This window comes from Vanessa atalanta, chromosome 29 (genome assembly GCF_905147765.1).
Source record: "Vanessa atalanta chromosome 29, ilVanAtal1.2, whole genome shotgun sequence".
NCBI classification, from domain to species: Eukaryota; Metazoa; Arthropoda; class Insecta; order Lepidoptera; family Nymphalidae; genus Vanessa; species Vanessa atalanta.
Window position 1 is genome coordinate 5,030,198 of NC_061899.1, and position 22,425 is coordinate 5,052,622.

Sequence of the window (22,425 nt, forward strand, 5' to 3'; positions counted from 1 at the left end):
CCGCAACCCGCAAACTTCAGTCTCGTGAACAAGACATTCGTATATAATGTCGAAATATCGAGATCAACCAAATAAAAATAAAAAGCATGGTAAATATCCCGCATTAAATACTTGTTATATAAGCCTTTATCGAGCCACACGCCTTATTAATTAAAGATTCTTAAACTTGCAATTGAAATTTATTAATTGTTGAATAATATTTTAACAGTCAGATTCACTGTTCACAATAACATTGACAGACACGAAAGAGATGTTACAAATAAAATGACCGCTAGTATATTAAAGTAAGTGCCAAGTGGAAAATATTTAAATATAAAGCTTGTTTCAAATCTGAATAACTCCCATTTAAAACGTCAGTATTTTTAAATATGGCGGTCTCTAAATCTAATGTTCCATGTAATGTAAAGTATGCCTTAATTGCAACGATGGGCTTAAAATCTACTAGTAGTAGACCATCGTTTTGAGACCGGTAACAATCATTACATAGACACGAGGAGGAAAGGTAGACTAAAACCTAGCTTCCAACTTGGCAAAGTGAATATATCCTTCCTGGGGCAAGGTATTCGCTTCTATAATAAGCTTCCCCATTTTTTAACTTTGCCTATTAATAAATTTTGAGGTCTTGTCAAAAAAAATTGATACTTAAGACAATACAAGATTGTATTAAAGATAAAAAAGCGTGGACTAATATTTGTTGATTTCTAGGCAGGTATAACATATTCTGAAATTAAAACTGTGGAAAAGTTTCTTGTCGGTTCTTCTCGGTAGAATCTACTTTCCAACCGGTTCCAACCGGTTACATTTAATTCAGCACTGTATGATAGCATGACGATACAAAAGTGCTTTTATGAGCCTATTTGAATAAAGAATATCATTGTTTTAATAAAGTGAATGTCGCAGGTTTTAGTATAACCTGGGCTTGGGCTGGTCTTGGGCTGTTGTCCATCCCTACTCCTAAAAAATCTAACAGGGGATATATATTTAAGAAATGTAGTAATACCTTGGAACTAAATATGTTTGTTTAATTAAAGGCATGACATTGAAAACGTGACACGTTTGACTCAAAGTTATCTAAATAAAAATGGATTTTGATTGGTCGTCATTTCTCAATTGGATTTATCAGTCGACGTGTTCAAATAATAACGCTTTCTGATTGGTCGTTATTCTCCGTCTACGATTCGTCAGTCGACGTGTTTAATTGCTCATTGGTATTCGTTATACTTAAACAAGATTCCTATTTTAAGAATTTATTATGCGTAACATTATTTTTTAAATGGAATTTATTTGCTTTTTTAATTACAATTTTGTAGTAAGATATACTAATTATTTTTGAAATCTTATTAAAATTTGTGACGTGTTAATTTGATCTTTAGGATGACGTCAATGTATCTTCCTGGCTGACCAGGTCAGACTAGGTACGGCCAAAAGGTTAACTCGGGCATATCCTCACAGGTAGCATCAGCAATTTGATCAATTTGTTTTGACCTCGAAGGTCAAGGCCTCATAGGCCTAGAGGTACTGAGGAAGTACCTCTGAGCTCTATAGTTGTTCTCACTTCCGATGGTTTGCGTCGTCCTATCGTTCCTACTAATGGTCGTCATCCGTACCTGCATCAGGACAGTTGGTCGGTGATAGCAAGAGCTTGTCTTGTCTGTGGGAGGGGTATCCTAAACCTGCTGTTGCCAACCACCTAGTCGATGTCAATGTTTAGCTGTTTAGCTGTTCTGTTGACACCAGTTGACGACACCAGTAAAGCTCCTATCGCTGTCATTGTCGTAGATCAAATATTAAACATTCAGAGTCATTTGACATTTCTAGAGACATTACACTAGCACCTCTCGCGGCTAGCTCAAGGTCGGCAGCTCTTATTGAAATAGAGGCATAAAAAAATATGGTTTTTCTGTGAAATGAACAATAGGAGTCCAAAGTCTTGAAGTAGGCAGAGTTTATAATTTCCTTCTTCAATAAAGCCTAGTTAGGCTATTGGTCCTGCGCCTGAACTCTTACCGGTCCTATCGGATTGAGGATATGAAAGCAAGGGAATAGGCAGTACACCCCTGTGTGGCACACATTTGCAATAAGTTCTGAGCAATCATTCTCTTCCTTGAGGCTGCTGTAGCCTAGATCGATCATTGGGACGTTATTGATACGAAATTGTTGCTGAAGATTAGTTGAGCTCATTTAAGGGATGCGATTTATAGCCTACGTACTTTCGCTATTGTTTTTCGTGGTCTTACTAATGCTGAAAATCGCAGCCATCAATGACGAACTAAATGGATTTTCTGACGTGGTGCTAGTACAGCCAGAGTGAATTTTTGAGTCAAATGCACACCACATTTTGATACCAAATCCATCAATATTACACAAAAGGGCGTATGTTATCTACAACAACGACATCTGTTATGTATATCAAAAGATTATTGATATTGGCCCTTTTAGAACTAGGCTACAGAAATTGATTATAGCTCTTAATGTAGGATCAAATTTTACGTCACAAATTTTTAATATTTAAATTTAACTAAATTTATAACTTAATGGTCAATAATAGTATATTTGTTTTATAAATATATATATATATATAAATTAGATGTAAGTTTTTTTTTTTTATTACAGTATTTTATTTTATAGTAAATAGCATTAATTTCAAACTAAACAGGAAACTGGACGTCGTATGAAAGGTTTGTTTATGTTTCATTGGTGATTATCATTAAAGTGAAGATATTGTTGGAAAAGTCACCAACAGCAACAAAATGCTTCCATCATTTTTTGTTCATGGTTAATAGTCTGGTTTTATTAGCAACGTACATATGGCCTATTCCATTCTACGAATCCATGGGCTACTAACCTCTGCTAAAGTATACATTACAAAAGTTTCTAAAACAACTGCGCTGATAATCAAAACGGCAATATTTTCGCAAATCCATAGTGAATATCATAGATTATATTATTTAAAATTTCGACCAATGACATTGCATCGATTCCATGTTTAAGTTTTTTATTTATCTGTATTTTTCCTTGAGTTGGAATACGCTATAGATAATAAATAATGTTGCCAATGTTCCATGTATGGTGATATATTTTTAGATATCGATATATTAGTTCCAAATTAGATACTCGGGGTGATTTTTTTATGAAAAAAATATTTTTTTTTTTTTTTTTTTATTGCCCGGGAGGGCAAATGACTCTGCTCCACCTGATGGTAAGTGGTAGTAGAGTCCAAACGCGACGACGGCTAGTGCAGTTGGGAAAGGTGATCTGCTCTAGCCGCCCCCGCCTTGCCGGCCCGCAAGATGCCTCTTCACGCCTCGCTTGAAGGAACCCAGGTCATAAGAGGAGGGGAATACGTGCGCTGGTAAAGAATTCCATGTTTTGGAAGTGCGACAAAGAAAAGAGTTGCCAAATTTCTTTGTACGCGATGGAATTGATGTCACAGTTAGGCGGTGACATCGAGAACCAGCACGCGTGGACTTGTGAAGGAAAGGGGAAGCAGGAATAAGGGAGAATAGTTCCTCTGAGCACTCGCCGTGACACATTCGATAGAAAGCGCTGAGTGCCGCTATCTCTCGACGCAATTGTAAAGGCTCGAGGGTGTTGGTGACCTTTACATCGCCAATAATGCGAACCGCACGTCGCTGCAACCGATCCAAGGCCTCCAGTAGGTACTTAGCGGAGCCATCCCAGAGGTGCGAGCAATATTCAACGCAGGACCGTACCTGTGTTTTATACAGCAGGAGCAGTTGAGCAGGCGTGAAAAAACGCCGCACCTTGTTCAGGACTCCGAGTTTACGTGAGGCTGTTTTTATAACAGCCTCGATGTGATCCTTTGGATTGAGGTCGCACCGAACGTCGATTCCCAGTATGGCGACTTTGCTATGTATCTCCAGCGTGGTGCCACAGAGGGAAGGAGGAGGGGAAAATGGTGACTTTTTCGCTGTGAGAGCGCACACCTGTGTTTTCTTGGCGTTAAACTCAACAAGATTGTCAGAGCCCCATTTGGCGATGAGTCCTAACGTCCTATCGAGCTCAACAACAAGATCCCTCCGTCTCTCCTCAGTTTCCGCCCGTCCAGCCGCTGCGCGTCCGTGGTATCCCCCGTGCACTGTACTGTCATCTGCATAGCAATGTATGTTCCCGAGAGAGAGCATATCATTGATATGCAGAAGAAAGAGCGTGGGGGATATCACAGACCCCTGGGGGACTCCAGCATTCACTACATGGGATTTTGAAGCGCAACCATCAACTAGAACGCGAAGGCTGCGCTTGTGTAGGAAGCTAGCAATCCAGGTGCAGAGCTGAACCGGCAGACCGTATGCCGGCAGCTTGGAGAGAAGACTTCTGTGCCAGACTCTGTCGAAAGCCTTGGAGATATCGAGGCTGACGGCCAACGACTCTCCACGCTTATCGATAGCTTCACCCCAGAGGTGTGTTACGTACGCTAGAAGATCACCTGTGGACCGTTTTGGTCGAAACCCGTACTGACGATCATTAATTAGACAGTGATCTTCTAGGTAATGGATCAGTTGGTTGTTTAAGATCCGTTCCATCACCTTACAAAGAACTGAGGTGATAGCTATTGGCCGATAATTTGCCGGGTCAGATCGATCCCCTTTTTTGGGAACCGCTTGCACATTAGCTTCCCTCCAAGAATCCGGCACACATCCTGTAGAAAGAGACAGCTGGAACAGGCGCGTTAACACAGGAGACAGCTCCGCTGCACACTTCATCAGCACTATGGCTGGTATTCCATCGGGACCGCTAGCTTTCCGCACATCAAGTGATTGTAGCTCTGCACGTACATCGCGTTGCCTGATTTTGATGTCAGGCATCGTGTAGCCACATGAAGGAATTGTTGGTGGCAGCGCACTACAATCATTGATTACGGAATTATCCGCAAAGAGTTTTGCCAGAAGATCAGCTTTCTCCTGCGGACTGTGAGCTAGCGATCCGTCCGGATACCTGAGCGGTGGCAGCGAAGGTTGACAGAAATTGCTTTGCACAGATTTGGTCAGACGCCAGAAGCTACGGGAGCCTCTAGGATGTGAAATAAGGTCATGGCCAAACCGCGCAATGCGCTGTGCATCCGCTCTTGTGTATGCCTTCCTACAAGACTTGGAAGTTTTATTGTAGGTTGCTTTCAGTGAGTCGATGTTAGATGCCCCACTAACGCAGCCATTGATCCACGCGCGATATGCCGCCTGCTTAGAAGACACAGCATCGGCACATTCGCGAGTGAACCAACGGTTACGCGTACCCTTACTGGCGAGGTCTGAGTTAGGAATGTAGTATTCCATCCCCATCAGGATCTCACCAGCAATAGCAGCGGCGCTAGCTGTCGGGTCATTCTCACTGAAGCAACGCTCCTTCCAAGGGACTGACGCATAGTAATCGCGCAAACCGTCCCAATCTGCCGACTTATAGTGCCAAATGCGACGTTTGCTTACCGTTGGTGGCGGCAGCTTGGCCTGTGGCACTTTGGTAGATATCAGGCAGTGATCCGAAGAACCAAGTGGAGCCCGAACCTCAACCTGATATTCCACCGGGTGGCTAGTCAGCAGAAGGTCCAGTAGGGAAGGCGCTTGCCCGTCAATGTCTGGGATCCTGGTGGGCTGATCAACCAACTGGGTCAAGTCATGCGTGAGAGCGAAAGCATGGGCAGTCCTTCCCGCATGGTCAGTTTTGGAGGACTTCAACCATGATTCATGGTGAGCGTTAAAGTCCCCCAAAAACACCAGTTCCGCGTTAGGAAACTGCTCTTGCGCAGCATCTGCCACCCGACTAAGATGGTCAAATAGTCGGCTTGTCTCCAAGTCACCATTGTGGGATCTGTAGAGGCACACGTAGACCCGACTCTGACGAACCAAGTCCACACGTACCACCAACAGGGAGAAGGAAGGGTCCTCCAAGCAGCGCAGACGGTGACAGCAAACATCCGTCCTGACGAACAAGCATACTCCGGCTTTCGCTTTGAAGGATTCTTCAAGCATGTAGCCGGGATAATTAAGGTAGCTGGTATCGACAGGACGGAGTATTTGAGTCTCCGTCAGAAACAACATTGCTGGCCGTGCTGTCTCGAGATGGTGGTGGACAGCATTGAGGTTAGCGTGGAGTCCACGGATGTTAACGAACTCAACCTCAAACAGCGTGGGAATGGTGGGGGTGTGCACCGCTGTACGACCGTCATTTCTTTTATGCACTGTCATGGATAGGGGGAAAAAAGAGGAAGAGACGTGAAGCGAGCGATGCGTTGCCACGATAAGGACGGTCAAAGTGTGGAGCTGTGTTTCCCCAATAAGTTGCCAGAAGAGAAAATAAACTGACCCGCCGGGCGGAAGGGCCCCCGAACCCTCCCGGTAGTGGCCGCCGGGACCCCACCGTCCGGTCACCAACCGGCACGACGGTCCACACCGGGATTATGCGTGGCCTGGTGGGGCAGCCTCGCGAGCTGGTTAGGAACGCTTACACTGACTCACTTCTTATCATTCAAACTAAAAGACAACAATGAAGAATTGCTGCTTGGCGTTAGAATATATGATGAGTTCCTGTCCAGGCGGGCTTGCATAAAGTCTTACCGAAAGAATAAAACTATTTAAAGCTAATTATGTAAGCCAGAATCGCTTTTATTTCCTTCTCTCTAAAAGAGAAGACTGGCAAATGTTTTGACAATATCTCTTAGCTTAAATTTTGTCCACAAACGTTCTAGAACAGGTTATTTAACTAATTATTGAACAACTGACAACGAAGTACTGCTCTATCGGTTTTTTGTTTTTAATACTATTTCAATTTATTTTTTCTAATTGGTTTAAGTCTTCGTTTTTTTTTTGTATCCGACTTACTGTCAAATACGAATGACAGAAGCGTCAATGTCAATGTCAAACAGATGTTATCACTTAATGTCAAGTGTTTGAAGGCACACTTGATATGTGTGAAGTGTAGAGTTTTCAAGTACCCGAAAAAGTGTTAAACAAAATGTGTGAAAAATGTATTAAATTAATTGCAAATGTATGTGATGTTGTCCAATATTCATATTCAATTGCTAAAATGGCGTTACTTCAGCTAGAGGAATAATATATAAGAACGCACAGGAACGCATTATTTGGGATCTATATTCTACACGAATGGTTCTAATCAAAACTTACGATAAATTTGAATGGTGATTTTACATGATAAAATTAAATTTAAAACTACCACCGGTTCGGAATGTAGATTCAACCGTGAAGAACTGGCAAGAAGATCAGTAATTCTTTTACGACAATCAGTTACTTTACGAATTTAGACTTCAAATCGTATAACCCGTTTCGTATGTCGTCTCGTACATTGGAATACCCACTAAAAAACCCTTTCCGTCTCTTTGGCGGACGCCACGTGATCACTTTCGCATCCTACCGTGACATCTATATAATCCTAGATTAACCGGACTATAGGGGATAATACCTCTTGAAGGCAGTTCCCTTTTTGATTCCGTTTAAGTTCAGTCTTGGGTTTCCCTAGCTCGAGCAGCGCCATTTAAATTTTATACATTTTGAGGGACACCTTTTCTACACCGAGTTACTTCCCCTTTTTTATACATTGCATAATAATAGAGTATTATATATTGTATAATACATGTTACAACGTATGTATATGGTTTTATTTTGTATATAATGGAATTATAGCAATAATTTGTTATAAAAATTAGGAAATGTATGTTTTTTTTTTAAATGGTTGCTATCAAAGATTTGACGGATATTTTTTTTTTTATAATAATTATATTGTGATAATGGTTTTTTTTTAAACATAAAATTATAAGCAGTCTTTATTAAAATTAAGTAGTAATTCTATTACGTATGTTTTAATTGCTTTGCTATTTTAATTTTGAAAATGATAATGTTTTTTTTTTATGTTGTTTCGTACAGAATTATTTAGATATATTTTCTGAATTCTTAGTTATGGCAACGATTAGATTCGATTTGATTTGAAAGTAATATATATACCAATTTAATAAAAAAAAAATATTATCATTTTCAAAGAAGATTTTGTCTAAAATATGTGATTTTTACGTGAGATTTATTTTGTAAGTTTTGACTTTTATTTTAATTATATTTTTGTTAATTGCGAGTATTTTGTATAGAAATTATGTATGTCAATAATAGATTAAATATTGACGAACATCCTTCCATAATATTGGTAAATGTTTTTATAGTAATTTCTAAGTATTTTAAGAATGGGTCTATTTGTTGTTACATATTAAGACATAAATAAATTGCTTGTAATGAATTGTTTTTGGTTTTATTTATATATATTCAGTGGATTTCATTTACTACGACCTTGGTTGTAGCGACCATTCGTCTATAGTGACGTTAAATCTAAGTCCCTTGAATTAAAGCATACTATAGTATGTACAAACATGTGGCTACAGCGACTTTGGATGTAACGTCGAGTTCGGACGTAGCGACTTTTTATAGAATAGTTTGTAATAAAATCAGATGTTGCGACCGGAGTCGGCCGCCAAAGACACAAAAGAGCTTTCTTATCTTTTGTTTACAGATGGTCAGCAACCTTTACTTGTTTATAGATATTAGATAGGTAATTAGGTAGGTAAGCGTGTATGTTTCCGAGTTAAAATAGTTCAGTTACAATTTGATATTCAGAGTAGCAACTGTGTATAATAAACTTTTGAATAAGTATGGCTCCTAGATGCACGTGCATTGTTAAAGAAAAGGCGGAAATCGTTTCGAAATTGAAAAATGGTGCAAACAATGCTGATTTGTGCAAAGGATACAAAGTTTCGCATTCAACAATATCTACGATGTGACAAAACCGTGATAAAATATTACATCGTAGTAAAACTAAAATAATATTTACTTTTTTAAAATCACACTATTACTTTCAGTGTATGTAGTGTAAGAAATCGAGTTCGGTATGTACTATGTAGATTCTACTGAGAACGACCGGCCAGAAACTCAATAGTAACTTGTCCGACAATCAGCCACAGATTATTAAATAAATTGATGCGTAGGAATAAACAAATACGTTTTTATCATTGATATAATCCTTGATCGTGTAATAAGCCTTATTGATCAAAGTTTTCTTAACGAGTACTTTAAATTTATACATAAGAGATGGTATTTTATTATAGACGCCGAAAGGATGATGACAACTTCACGCAGACGGAAACCAGGCGTTAAAAATTTTTCTTTTCTTCTCAAATAAGTACAATGCTGTCCCTGTATCTAATGATGCTGTCCCTGTATCTAAATAATTGATTTTATTATGTATGTATATTTATACTTATATTATAAATGTGACTGTCCGTCTATTACCTCTTCGCGCTTGAACCGATCAACTGATTTAGATTGAATTTGCTATGAAGATATTTTGAGTCCCGTAGAAGGACGTAGGCTACCTAATACTTTTTAATTCATCCCTTAAGGTGGTAAAATTGGGGGTAATTTTGTGTGCTATGGTTAAGTATATTAAATTTGTTAAAAACATCCCGGAGGGAGTCTGCAGCTATTGTATATATAGTAAATAACTGCTCATTTTTGTGATTGTGATTAATGCAAATTATTATATCATAGGTGTACTATGAATAGGTACAAAGTATACTAATCGAGCTTTATCAGTTAGCTTGTCTAACTTAGTCTCGTATGCTGCGGATCTGAGTCTAGCTGCAAGGGATGACGAATGGGAGTTTCACTTGAGCTTTGAATCTGTAGTGCCTAAAAAATATTATAGTATTAATAAAATAAATTTACTTTTTATAAATTTCTATATAAAATAATAATTAATGAATAACAAAATACTTTAATCAATTTCTGGTTTGCTAATATTATTACAAAAACAGTTTAACAATGATACGCCTGACCGTTTATCGCGCTACTTCCCGCCAAAAAGTGAATGCATTTAATAGCCACCTGACAGCTTGACGTATGACGTTGGGAGATATATATATGTCGCAGCGACAGATAATTAAATACTTTGATTGTAATCTCATAGTTTTGAGATTTGTTTCTGGATGGCCAGTGAAGTCAATCACTCTTTGTCATGTTAGAAAAACATAAAATGTCAGTTGTCAAGAGGGATAAGACAGATGTGGTCGCGGCCAATGAAATATTGTAAAAATCAATATACGATAGTCCAGCTATCGATTTGTTGTATTATTTGTAAACATGTATGACGAAGATGGTAACCCCGAACCAAACAATATTACCGGCTCGCCGTTATATATATATAAACATAAATATATGTAGATTACATACGTAGCTGGCATGGAGAAAGACTACCAACACAAATAAGAAAAACTCATTAGACAGAGCGAGCTTTGACAAAATTCGTTGTTGGTGTTTAAGAAGTAGAGGTTACTGGAAAGGAAAAAAATAGATCTATCTACGAAAATATGCCATCGTACTGGGCAGCAAAAATTATGTCTAAGTTGATACATCCTTATATTTTTATTACATAGTTTTTTTGTTTTTTTTTTACTTTTATTTCCTTTTAATTAACATTTATTTAAATAGTTTTCAAATTAGGTTAAGATGTTGATTGTTTTCTTTTTGTGCATGTTGTGTTCTTCTTAAAGTAATTGTGACACTTAGAATATAATTTTACTTCGTTATATCATATTATTATAATCACTGTACACATTGTTGAGGAACCAAATAAAAAAACAAAAAAAATCAAGTGTCGTAACCAGTGGCGTAGCTAGTTGGGTAAGGGCCCCGGTGCATAGAAAAAGAATCGGGCCCTCACCCCCTCTTTAACGTATATAGGCATTCAAAATTATAGATAGTAATAAGAATGGGATACAAGATACAGTGAGTTGAACATATCATTACTAAGTTAAACTTATACTTCATCTCTATTCAAAGCTCTTTTCATAGCTTAGGTTTGAGGGCCCCCAGAGCTCAGGGGCCCTGGTGCACTGCACCACCTGGCCCTACGATAGCTACGCCACTGGTCGTAACTCAGTTCTTCTAACGTAAAAGTTTGTGAGATCCATGTAATACCGAGTCGGTGGATTTATTCAGGCCCTACTTAAGGTATCTTCTGTCTTACGTTATCATGCTGTCTAATCTAATTAAATCTTATAGTGACCACTTGTTATGGTTTAAATAAAATAGATTGACTCGGCCATCGTATGAAAACACAATGCCATCAAAAACTCGCATCCACACATTCTTCAAATACTGCCCTGCTTCCTAGTAGCCCTTTTCGAGAGGAGTTTGTTCGTGGCTTGGGATTAGTTCGGTTCGTTTACAAAAATAAAACAAAACATTTACCGAAAATTCATTTATTAGACTAGAAAATATCACTCAATACTATTATTGCTAAGGATTGCAAAATCTTTAAAAATTATTCTAACAATATTTCAAACTATTTTTATCATATCTAAAATAAGGTATTTTAGATATGATAAATTAAAAAAAAACTTATAAGATGAAATGAATTTAAAAAAATGTAAGTGAATATTAAAACTGGCAACAAATAGAGTACTCGTTAACTTTTGTTTACATTGTTTATGGGAACTAAGATATTATATTCCTTGTGTATGTAGTTACACTGGCTCACTCACCCTTCAAACCGGAACACAACACTATTGAGTATTGCTTCTTGGCGGCAGAATATCTGATGAGTGGGTTGTACCTACCCAAACCGGCTTGCACAAAGCCTTACCACCAAGTCATTTACCACCAAAATTAGACTGGTTTCAATTATCTAATTAATGGTTTAAAATATATATATATATATATAACAAAATCTAAATTCATTCAATAAAGTTAAAACTATTATTTCAAATTTAAATAGACAATCACATAAACTAATTTAAAAAATAAAATAAAAGACACTAAAAATTACATATTAATGTAAATAATATAAATAAACTGTTAATGTTGCCATGCTTAAAAACTAAATTTACTTAATACTATCCTCTAGTGGGTACAGTGAAAATATCTGTCGGCGTCCTAACATAATTTTTCTCTCGACCTTCGTGTATTGTGCTCATATCGCCAGAATTTGATTGTGTGCTACGAATCGAAGGTCTCTTACCGTTTGATGTATTTTGCTGATTATCTGTAAACAATATTATTATTAATATTTTATAATATAAGTGGATGATCAAGCAAATAAGCAACCGCATGGTAAGTGGTCACCACCGCCCATTGCCACTGACGCTGTACAATGTATTAAGTTGATGTTATGACATTTTGTTTTACCTGTTTATTTAAAATACAATTTTGTTTAAGTGTTTTTTTTTTGGTAAAGAAAGTAAATTGTTTTATTCCGTTATCACTGTATTTTTTTTAAGAGTCCATATTATTTTTTGCTTTTAATATTATTGCAATTAAATGCTATTGTCTTTACCCAGATGAAAAAAAGCTTTGACAGTTAGATTTATTGTTTTGTCAGATAAAAAATCGCCAATTTGCACCTATTCGGTTCTGCCAGAATATCCTCGCTATGCCCTTTGTGCCTGTATATACACTGGCTCACTCACCCTTCAAACCGAGACACAACAATACTGAGTACTGCTGTTTGGCGGTAGGATATTTAATGAGTCTTATATTCCTAAAATTTAACAAGCATTCCAAGCAGTGGACATTGCACGTAATATCACGAAAAACAAAACCACAGTTAAAAGTTGCCAATAATAAAAAAGTATTACCTTCTTCGGTTAAGCTTGTCGATGTTTTCAACTGCATGGCGACAACACAAGGGCCTTTGGCCAACGACCAAATGGGAACATCTCTCTGTATGGGCGCCAAAATATTTCTTTTAGACCTTAAAATCAACGGTAAATCTACCTTATCGTTCTCTCCGTTCCCTAAGCTTGTCGAATTCTCATTATTTGGCAACACTGACTGATTTGACATTTCGTTTTCCCGCGCATTTTGCTCTATTTTTGACATCTGACTGTCAACGGTGAAAACCTCATTATCATTTATAGAAGGATTTATGTCGTCTGAAGAGTTTGTCTCCGTGCTTGCAAGAGGCGTGAGACCGTTTTTAGACGTATTCTTTTCAATTTTCTTTACTCCGTTAACTTTTGGCGTTCCATTTTCCAATGATAATGGCGGCGCCGTCGCCATATATTGACTGTACATATTGTCTATTAATTCTTCTGTTCGCCTGGAAAAATATTGTATTATGTGTTTTTTTATACCGACCTGATAGTAAATAGTCACCACATACATTGTAAGAATCATTGATCATCCCTTACATCGCCAATACGACACTAACCTTGGGAACAGAGATGTTACGTCTCTTGTGCTTGTATTTAAACTGGTTTAGCCTTCAAATCGGAACACAAAATAACTAGCAACTGCTGTAGGCTACTAGAATATATAATGAGTGGGTGGACCATTTCGGTCCGGTTATACAAAGCCCTACCAATTTTTAAAAACATATAAATCAAAGAGACCTTTTAAGAATTTGTTAAAACGTCAAATTGTCTTACCTCGTTAGCGGTATGATAACAGTCCGGGCTGGGCCATCGCTGGGATGGTAAGCCGTCGGCCCAAACCTGTCTAAATTGGAGCTGTGGGTAACCTGAAAGATAATTCATATATCAAGTAACTATTTAATGTTATTATTTGTTTACTATTAAGAGTGCGGTTGATAAATATGACGTATAAATAATGATACTGCAAAGGAAAACATATCTTAATAAAAATTGTAGTTTTAATTTTAAGTAATCATGTGGTTGGTATTGTAAAGAACATATTAATCATTTCAATTCTAATGATTTTACCTCCATAACTCCAATTTGTGTTGTTCGAACGTGATACGGGAAATTTTTGTTCGCGAACACAGGCAGTGTTAACAGCTGAAAAAATATTTGATGTTAATTAAACATAACGTTCGAATAAATATATCTAACATCATATTATTATTTCCTGAAAAATATAATTTTTAAACAATAATGTGCCTTTATATAAATAAGTAAGTAGTAAATAAGTAATCAGAGTATATATTACTATATATCTTTTACATAACTTTAGCTAAATATTATTTAAAATTAGAAGTGATTTAATTTTGCTGACTGACCAAGAACATGACGTGACCACTGAACGTGATGAACAGAAGGACGGCCGTGACGACGCTTTCGCGTACCCATTTATCTAAAAACAAAATTAAAATATACATTATTCAAGTAGAAGCAATTTTTATATTTTATAAAACAATTCCATAGATTTTTCAAAATCTCGACCATCAATGACATCACGTCAACTCAATGCCAAAGTTGTTTATTCGTCTTTACGCCTCCTTTTACTTGAATTAGTTTTGGCATTCCCACGTGATATGGGAAGTATGTGTATCTCGCCGGTGCTAAGAACGCCTGGTGCGCCCCAGCTTACCGGAATACCCACTAAAAAAACAATCCGACCTCTTCATTCATCGCTTGCGCATGCAACCGTGATGGCCCGACGGGACGAACTTTGCGGATCAACAAGCAAGAGGAGTTCCGGATTACAAGAGCCCCCTACCTCCAACGCCGCTTACAGCGGGGCGATACGTACCATACAGGTCATCTTAAATTTTGTTTAATATTAAAACTGTTTAGTGTATAAACACCTATACATTATACACTTACCAATATAAGAATTCGCCGTTAATATAAAAAGCGGTCCAGCGAAGAACCATAGAGTGCCACAGATGAAAAACGGACAATAGAACATATTCTGAAAGAAAAGAAAAAAAAAGTTTCCAAAATTTGCTACAATTAACTTAATTTACGTGACCATTGTCATCAGATAATATCCAATCAAATATCAAGATATTAATTATATATATTTAAACAATGTTCCATTCTCTACTTATATCCACTTTAATTTTACTCTCAATCCATTAATTATTCAAGATTCGATCCAATGATATTGCGTCAGTTCAATATCAAAGTTGCTTATTTTGCTTTATTCCTCCTACTTTATAGTTTCTTCACGATGTTTTTATTCACCGCCGTCCCGAATTATTAACACAAAAAAAACACATGAAAATGCTTCTTGTCCGGCTCAACACCGCACACTTCGATCAAGAATCATTTGAACTAACCGATCCAGTGGATCAGTTATCGATAAATAATCATTGATAAGTAATTACCTTCATATGGCATTCCTAATACTTTACACTTTACTTGGTGGAAGTACTTTGTGCAAGCCAGGATAGGTACCACCCACTCATCAGATATTCTACCGCCAAACAGCACTACTCAGTATTGTTGTGTTCCGGTTTGAAGGGTGAGCGAGCCAGTGTAACTACAGGCACAAGGGCCTTAACATCTTAGTTCCCGAGGTAGGTGACGCATTGGTGATGTCTATGGGCGGTGGTGACCACTTACCATCAGGTGGCCCATTTGCTCGTCTGCTTACCGATATCATAAAAAAACATACCTTTTCAGGGCACTTTTTGACTGTAAAAAACGTAGCATAGGCGAAAGCGCACCAAGCGGCCACGCGGAGGACAATCAGCCCATAGCCTGCTGGACTTTCGTATAAATAGAGAACTTCTCCTGGATCGAAGGCCTAAAATTGTAAAATGCATTTAATTATTTCTTATCTTAGCAATATTTAAACGAGATTAATATCTTGAGACATATACAGGGTTATTGGTAATCCGACGTATTCCGGTTAGGAGGTAATAGGGGTGACTATTTGCAATAATTTTAACCCCATATGCATGACGCAAAAGTGAACCATTTTTGAGTTATCACGTTTTTTTTACCTTTTCTCAAAATAAGTCAAAAATGCAACTTAAAAAATTTACTACTCATATACATATTGCGACGAACAAAACTATAGCGCGATTCAGAAAATTATTAATGTATATAATAATTTATATTGATTTCACTGTATTGCATACGCTGATTAGGTTAACTTACGAACAGAAGATCGTTCATTTCATGGCATAAATACTCACCTTTGCTTGATAAATAAACAGCACCACATATGTCAGTATATAGCAGCACATGAAGATCGTCAGTTTTATTGTGAAAGCAACCTTGAGTCTACCACGCGTAATGGTATATCCTTTCGCCATCAATATCAGGAGCAGTAGAAACATCGTCTCCGATACTCCACCCAGAAATTGACCTACAATTTAAAATCAAAATGTCAATTTAACAATCATCTTCAATCAAATTTAAAAAGTTTATTAAGAATAAACTATTTAATAAGTCTTATTATTCATTAAAATAATATTTTTTAGAAAAAAAAGCCTGGATTTAGGCTCGGGTCCCATCACAGGATTGATTGAACACAAAAGGTGAATAACAATATTGTTTGAATTGGATGGTGCAGTGTGCAAACTGGTCAAGATTTAACCGACTTTAAGGACTATCATCTATCAGACCTTATCAATTTTTTCAATGATTTTCTGATATATTAGTTCTCCAACAAAATACGGATGATAAAGAAGTTTGCATACCCTATTTTGTTTAAAAATTCCATTCTCCAAATAAAATACATTTTGGATCCGTTCTCAAAAGTTGCAGAATTAAAAAAGACACAAATTTCGAAAAAAAAAAAAATTCCCACGTCGATTTGAACTGGATCATTTGTGAAAACATTAAAAAATCATACGTTACTCATTTGAGTACAATTCATTTGAATTGAGAAAAAACGATGAAACATGAAAGTGGCGGGACGTGATGGGACGCGGAGCTGTGAGTGTTGGCGCACTCTGGAGAGGCTTACAGTGTATTGTGATTGACAAGTGATGACGATCCACGTTAATATAATATGTTAACACGCTACACTTTTATAGTAAAGGTTGTATTTAACTGGATGTGCATTTGTTGGGAAGTTTGTGTAAATTATGAAACGAATTTTAAAAACAATTGAACGGACTCGCCACAGTCAACTGCGCAGGAGACATTATAGTGCACACGTACGAAAACACAAACGCACCCTCTATTCCCTCACTCTTGACCAGATAGAGTAGAAGAAAAATTATTATACGTACATATATATACAATAAGATAATAAAAGTTTTTTACCTGTAATTTTAGCACTAGCACTGCCAATTCCATTGTAGGCGTATCGGATATTCGCCAGGGTCTGCAGAGCGATTCCACAGTGCTGGGCGACGAGGGACACCAGGAACAGCTTATAGGTGGTGTGCAGCAAGTGACGGCACTTGAGTTCCACGCTGCACATCACCACGGCCACCATGACTATCACGTACGCGAATGTATAAGATAACAGGATGGGGAGCACATCTGAAAAACATACACACACGTACAGTTCAAGGACTTCGTAGTAAATATTTTATATATTAATCTTTATATAAACTCTTTATAACGTTTGCTTCATTACAGGAAATTAAAAACTAGGAATTTTCAGATAAACCAAATACAATTCCTTTATTTAATAAAGATGCATTACTTTTACTGATTGATTGTCAAATTAAACACAACCGGTTGAGAAAAGAAAATTCCCTGACCTGAGCAAACGATACTATGTATTATTTTTCTTGAAAAGAAAGGGAAAGTTATTTATGTATATGTGGAATAGAAAAGGTCCTTGAATTGGTCCTTGAGGCATCCCCCATACCAACTGAGATCCCAGGAGACCTTTTTCCTTTAGCGTCAGCTCTCTTAAATCTATAGCGCACATTCTCTAAAACCATAACGAAAAAAAAATCTGACCACGGTATCACTTTTAACACAATCAAAGGCTTTGGATAAGTCACAGAAAATCCCTAAGGCATCTACTTTTTTTTTTGGCCAGTCCTTCGCAGACCTGGGTATTTTCTTTTCCGAACCGATGGTAACTTTTAATTACACAAATAATAAGTGCTATAAGATACTTCTAAATGAAAAAGAAAAGCTCTTTATTAGTAAATGCTTACAAAATTCATCCGCCGAAAAATGTTCATGCCAAAAATCCCCGCTAGGTCCATTCGTCATCAAAAATTTGTAACGCACATCCAATCCCTAAAACATAAAATAAACGATGCATTCATTCATTCTAACAAATATTAAAAATGCGACAGTTCGTTTGTTTGTTACGCTTTCACATAACTACCCAACTGAACATCATGAAATTTTTCTTAAACGTTATAAGGGTACGAGAACAAAACACTTACTCATGTGACCTATGTGTTATTTACACACATTTCAGTTCAAAAAGGACTTTAAACTGATTTCCAAAATACACAATACGAAGAGAGAGAGAAGTATTACATAACTCCTATTCCGAGATTGATGACGAATTAGGCATGTCAAAAATGGTTAATATTTCTTACAGTCCCAATATTTATGAGTGACGGAAACCGCTTATCAACAAGTAACCAATGTGCAAGTCCGATTACAGTTCACAATTAAAAAAATGATTATAATACAAAAGATTATCTACCAAATAACCTACGGCTACTGTGTCCACATTTTAGAACAAAAATCAACGCTACCTTTGGATTGTCACAGTTGCTGATACCGATGAACCACCACCGTTCCCTCGCCGAGCGGAACCTTCTAGAATTATGGCAGCTAACGATAAACTTTACCGTCTTCCCGTTCGAGCTGCTGAGCTCGTTTTGATTGGACTCCGAATACAATCTACGCCGACGATATCGTTCGTATAATTCAAACGTTGAACGTTTGATTTTTTGCTGAAAAATAATTAAAAATTAACGTCCTATTAATGTCCCACTGCTGGTCTAATGCCTCCAGTACTTTTGAGATTTGGAGATTATTCCACCACGCTGCTACATTACGGGTTGGTGAATAAAGATGTGGCAGATTTATGTTTTCCTTCAGCACCGAGCATGAGATGAAATATGTGCACAAATTGGGCACATGGAAATACACAGGTTTCCTGAGTTTGAATATGCAACATATCCAAAAGAACCCAATATATAATATATTATGATATCGGTCGACCGTCGGACGTCGAAATGGAAAGCCTGGTGGTAAGTGTTCACCATCGCCCATAGACATCGGCATTGTAAGAAATATGAACTAATCCTTCCATCAACAACACGCAATCAGTTTTGGGAACTAAGATGTTATGTCCCTTGTGCCTAAACACAACCATACCAACTATTGCTGTTTGGTGGAAGAATATCTGATGAGTGGGAGATGCCTACCTAGATGGGCCTGCTCAAAGCATTGGTCTGACAAGCCCAAACTTGGTGGTAGATCTGACCCTTGCGCACCTTCGTGGGGCTGACCAAGTTTAAAATATTTTAGAATACTTGTGTTTATTTATGAGCCGAGATGGCCCAGTGGTTAGAACGCGTGCAAGCTCGACTGAATTTTCATTCTGAATTAATTTGTGTTTATAATTCATCTCGTGCTCGGCGGAACGAAATTCTGCCACATGTGTGTTCTACCAACATTGGATCAGCGTGGTGGAACATGCTCCAAGACCTTCTCCTCAAAGGGAGAGGAGGCCTTAGTCCAGCGGTGGGATATTTACAGGCTGTTAATGTAATGTAATGTGTTAATTTTGTTAATTATGAAATTATTTTATTATATCAAAGGATATCTATTGATCTATGTATCTATGTATACTTACTCCGGTGTTGCTAGTATGCTCAAACATAATTTCGACGTCCTTCAAATTTTCCAATCGGCTCATATTATTCTCAGGCCCTATATTCTCCCACAATTCATCGTCGGGGGGCAACCCAGTTGTGGTAGAATTAAATTCATCGGTTGGCAACAGTTCGTACCATGTTGTGAAATTTGTATCGACTATGGTAGACTTAGGTTTTGCGGTAGTCGTTTTTAAAAATTTGTCGTAATACGAAGGATCGGCCGGTAAATCGTTTTTAGTTGAGTTCTTATCCTTTGATTTTGTCGTCGTTGTTATTGGAGCTGCCGTTGAACTGCAAAAAGATGTTTTATTATTATAAATATAAAAGTCGATTTGTAACACAGGGTTGCCAGACACAAATTTCTGGTATGCATTGACAACTGTCAATATATATATATCTTTTAAATATACATATTTGTTATTAATCTTATGAACCGATCTATTTATTTTTTATTTGCGTTGGGAGCAGAATACCTCCAAGATAGTCGCAACTCAATATTATTGGTGTTAAACATAGATATTTTTTTTTATTGACAGCCATTTTTCAGTATTACCATTTCATTTTTTTAATTACTTTTCAATTTGATTTAATTTTTAATGACTAAGGTCATTTTTTTTTTAGCATTAGCAGCTCGTAAATGTCCCACTGCTGGGATAAAGGCCTCCTCTCCCTTTGAGGAGAAGGTTTGGAGCATATTCCACCACGCTGCTCCAATGCGGGTTGGCGGAATACACATGTGGCAGAATTTCGTTGAAATTAGACACATGCAGGTTTCCTCACGATGTTTTCCTTCACCGCCGAGAACGAGATGAATTATAAACACAAATTAAGCACATGAAATGACAGTGGTGCCTGCCTGGGCTTGTTCGCGTTCTAGCCACTGGGCCATCTCGGCTAAGGTTATTATCGCAAATTAATATTACATATACAAACCTTTTGCCGGGGGGTACCTCCCTATTCGCTTGAGTAAGTATACAGCCCGAGTACTCTGTGTCTGGGTACCAGTGCGATAGTTTTATTATTTGATTTTGTCCGCCTTTGTTTAGTACAGCCTCACGTTCCTTGCATGTCTAAAAATATGAATTAGTAAATCTTACAAAGCTCATAAACTCGCAGTTGGAAGTTTACACTCTCATTTGGAACTCATATAAAGCCATTGGCCATTGGGTGCAATCTTTTCGGTGGTGTCAGTCGTTGCCATCCCATTCAATAACGACAGAAACGTTATCATTCATAAAGCCGATACTTTTATTGTGAGTTATATTTTAATAGAGAAGTCTTTAGACTTGTCTATGGACATTTAGAAGATTACTCTGTGGCACATTTAGTAAGGTTAAGTGCACCAGCGCCAATGTCTATGGATGGTGATGATTTGACCACTTACCATCAGGTGAAATCCCCCATTTATATCATAACAAAATGATAATCGCATCGCCACATACTCACAAATGTACATCAATTTTTCTCAAACATACAATGTTGCGTCGTCTATTCGAACGACGTCTATCAAATGAACTACTACAAGGAAATGATCAATCCACTCACCTTGCTACTGTGATACACAGACGGCCACTGGCTGTCATCGTCGTAGTACAGCAACAAGTTCAACGTTCCAATGTCGCGTTCGAATTCTATCAAGTATTCGAACTGTCCGTCTAGAGACAGGAAACAAAAACGCGCCAGAAACGCCCAGTTCTAGAATAATATAAAAATTTAATTACTATAAAAAATCCTCCACAAGTTATATCAATAATTTATCATCAGCGAGCCCATTCTACTTATAATGGTAAAGATAGGAACTAATCTTTACCATTATAAGAAAATTATCTTCGGTTAAATTGTAATTGGGTGCAAATTCTACTTATTTATGACGGGTAATAAAACTTCTATTTGTATTACGATCTAACCGAACACAACTAGATCGTTGTTTGAACCAGTTGTGTTTTCTTGAAGAATTGTAAATATCGTTAGATTGTAATCTATCTCGCGAGATTGTAAACTGCCGAATTATTGTGAACGGTGATTTGACTCAAAATAAAACGTCAAAAAATTTCGATAATTTATGATATTTTGGGTTAGATTAGATTAGAGTTTTTATAATTTAATTAGCTTCGATACATTATAATCTACCGAAAAGTAATGCGTTAAATTATAAGCTTGTAAGTATGTTACGGTTTCGGTATCTTTTGACGGTTCACAATCTCGTGAGATATAATCTATCTTATATATTATAATCTAAGAAAACTGTTACGTTTCGTTTCGATTGCGACAAAGTTACGATTTGTTAGTAGATTTTCATCTTTTTTTGGAACGAAGTTCTTTTACGCGGCTTACAGTAGAACTGGCAGAAAACGTGATATGCGACCTTTTGCGCTCTTTCTTTTATTTACAGTTTTACACACACAAACACAGGATTATTTATATCTGTGTCAACTGTCAAGTCGGATAGTACAAACCTCTTTAGTGTTCACCCTCCCCTCCACCCACTTTCCGTGAACTCCGAGCGCCATGCCCGATATAAACAGAAACCCTAACGTTGTCGGGACCATATTGATTTAACAATTTGTTGTTAAGGAGTCTTGAGTCTCGATTCTGTTGAAAAAAATCGTGAATATAATATTTTTTAGAAGCCTAATTTTTTTTTTATGATATCTGTAGGCGGACGAGCAAATGGGCCACCTGATGGTAATTGGCCACACCACCCATAGACAATGGCGCTGTAAGAAATATTAACCATACCTTACATCACCTATGCACCACCAACCTTGGGAACTAAGATGTTATATCCCTTGCGCCTGTAGTTACACTGGCTCACTCACCCTTCAAACCGGAACACAACAATACTGAGTACTATTGTTGGGCGGTAGAATATCTGGTGAGTGGGTGGTACCTACCCAGACGGGGTTGCAC

At 37.4% G+C, this 22,425-nt stretch overlaps 1 protein-coding gene across 1 annotated transcript; it reads right to left on the reverse strand.

Moving 5' to 3' along the window:
* Positions 1 to 11,902: 11,902 nt before the first annotated feature.
* Positions 11,903 to 22,064, reverse strand: LOC125075039 (transmembrane protein 145-like). The gene is made up of 15 exons (XM_047686593.1): positions 21,972 to 22,064; positions 21,061 to 21,210; positions 20,449 to 20,585; positions 19,494 to 19,806; positions 18,385 to 18,585; positions 17,827 to 17,911; positions 16,973 to 17,194; positions 15,895 to 16,067; positions 15,369 to 15,500; positions 14,573 to 14,660; positions 14,026 to 14,099; positions 13,730 to 13,804; positions 13,436 to 13,527; positions 12,644 to 13,107; positions 11,903 to 12,051 (listed from the first exon to the last, which is right to left on the reverse strand). Exons 1-15 carry the CDS (start codon positions 22,062 to 22,064, stop codon positions 11,903 to 11,905), a joined length of 2,448 nt encoding a protein of 815 aa, XP_047542549.1.
* Between the last annotated feature and the right edge of the window lie 361 nt (positions 22,065 to 22,425).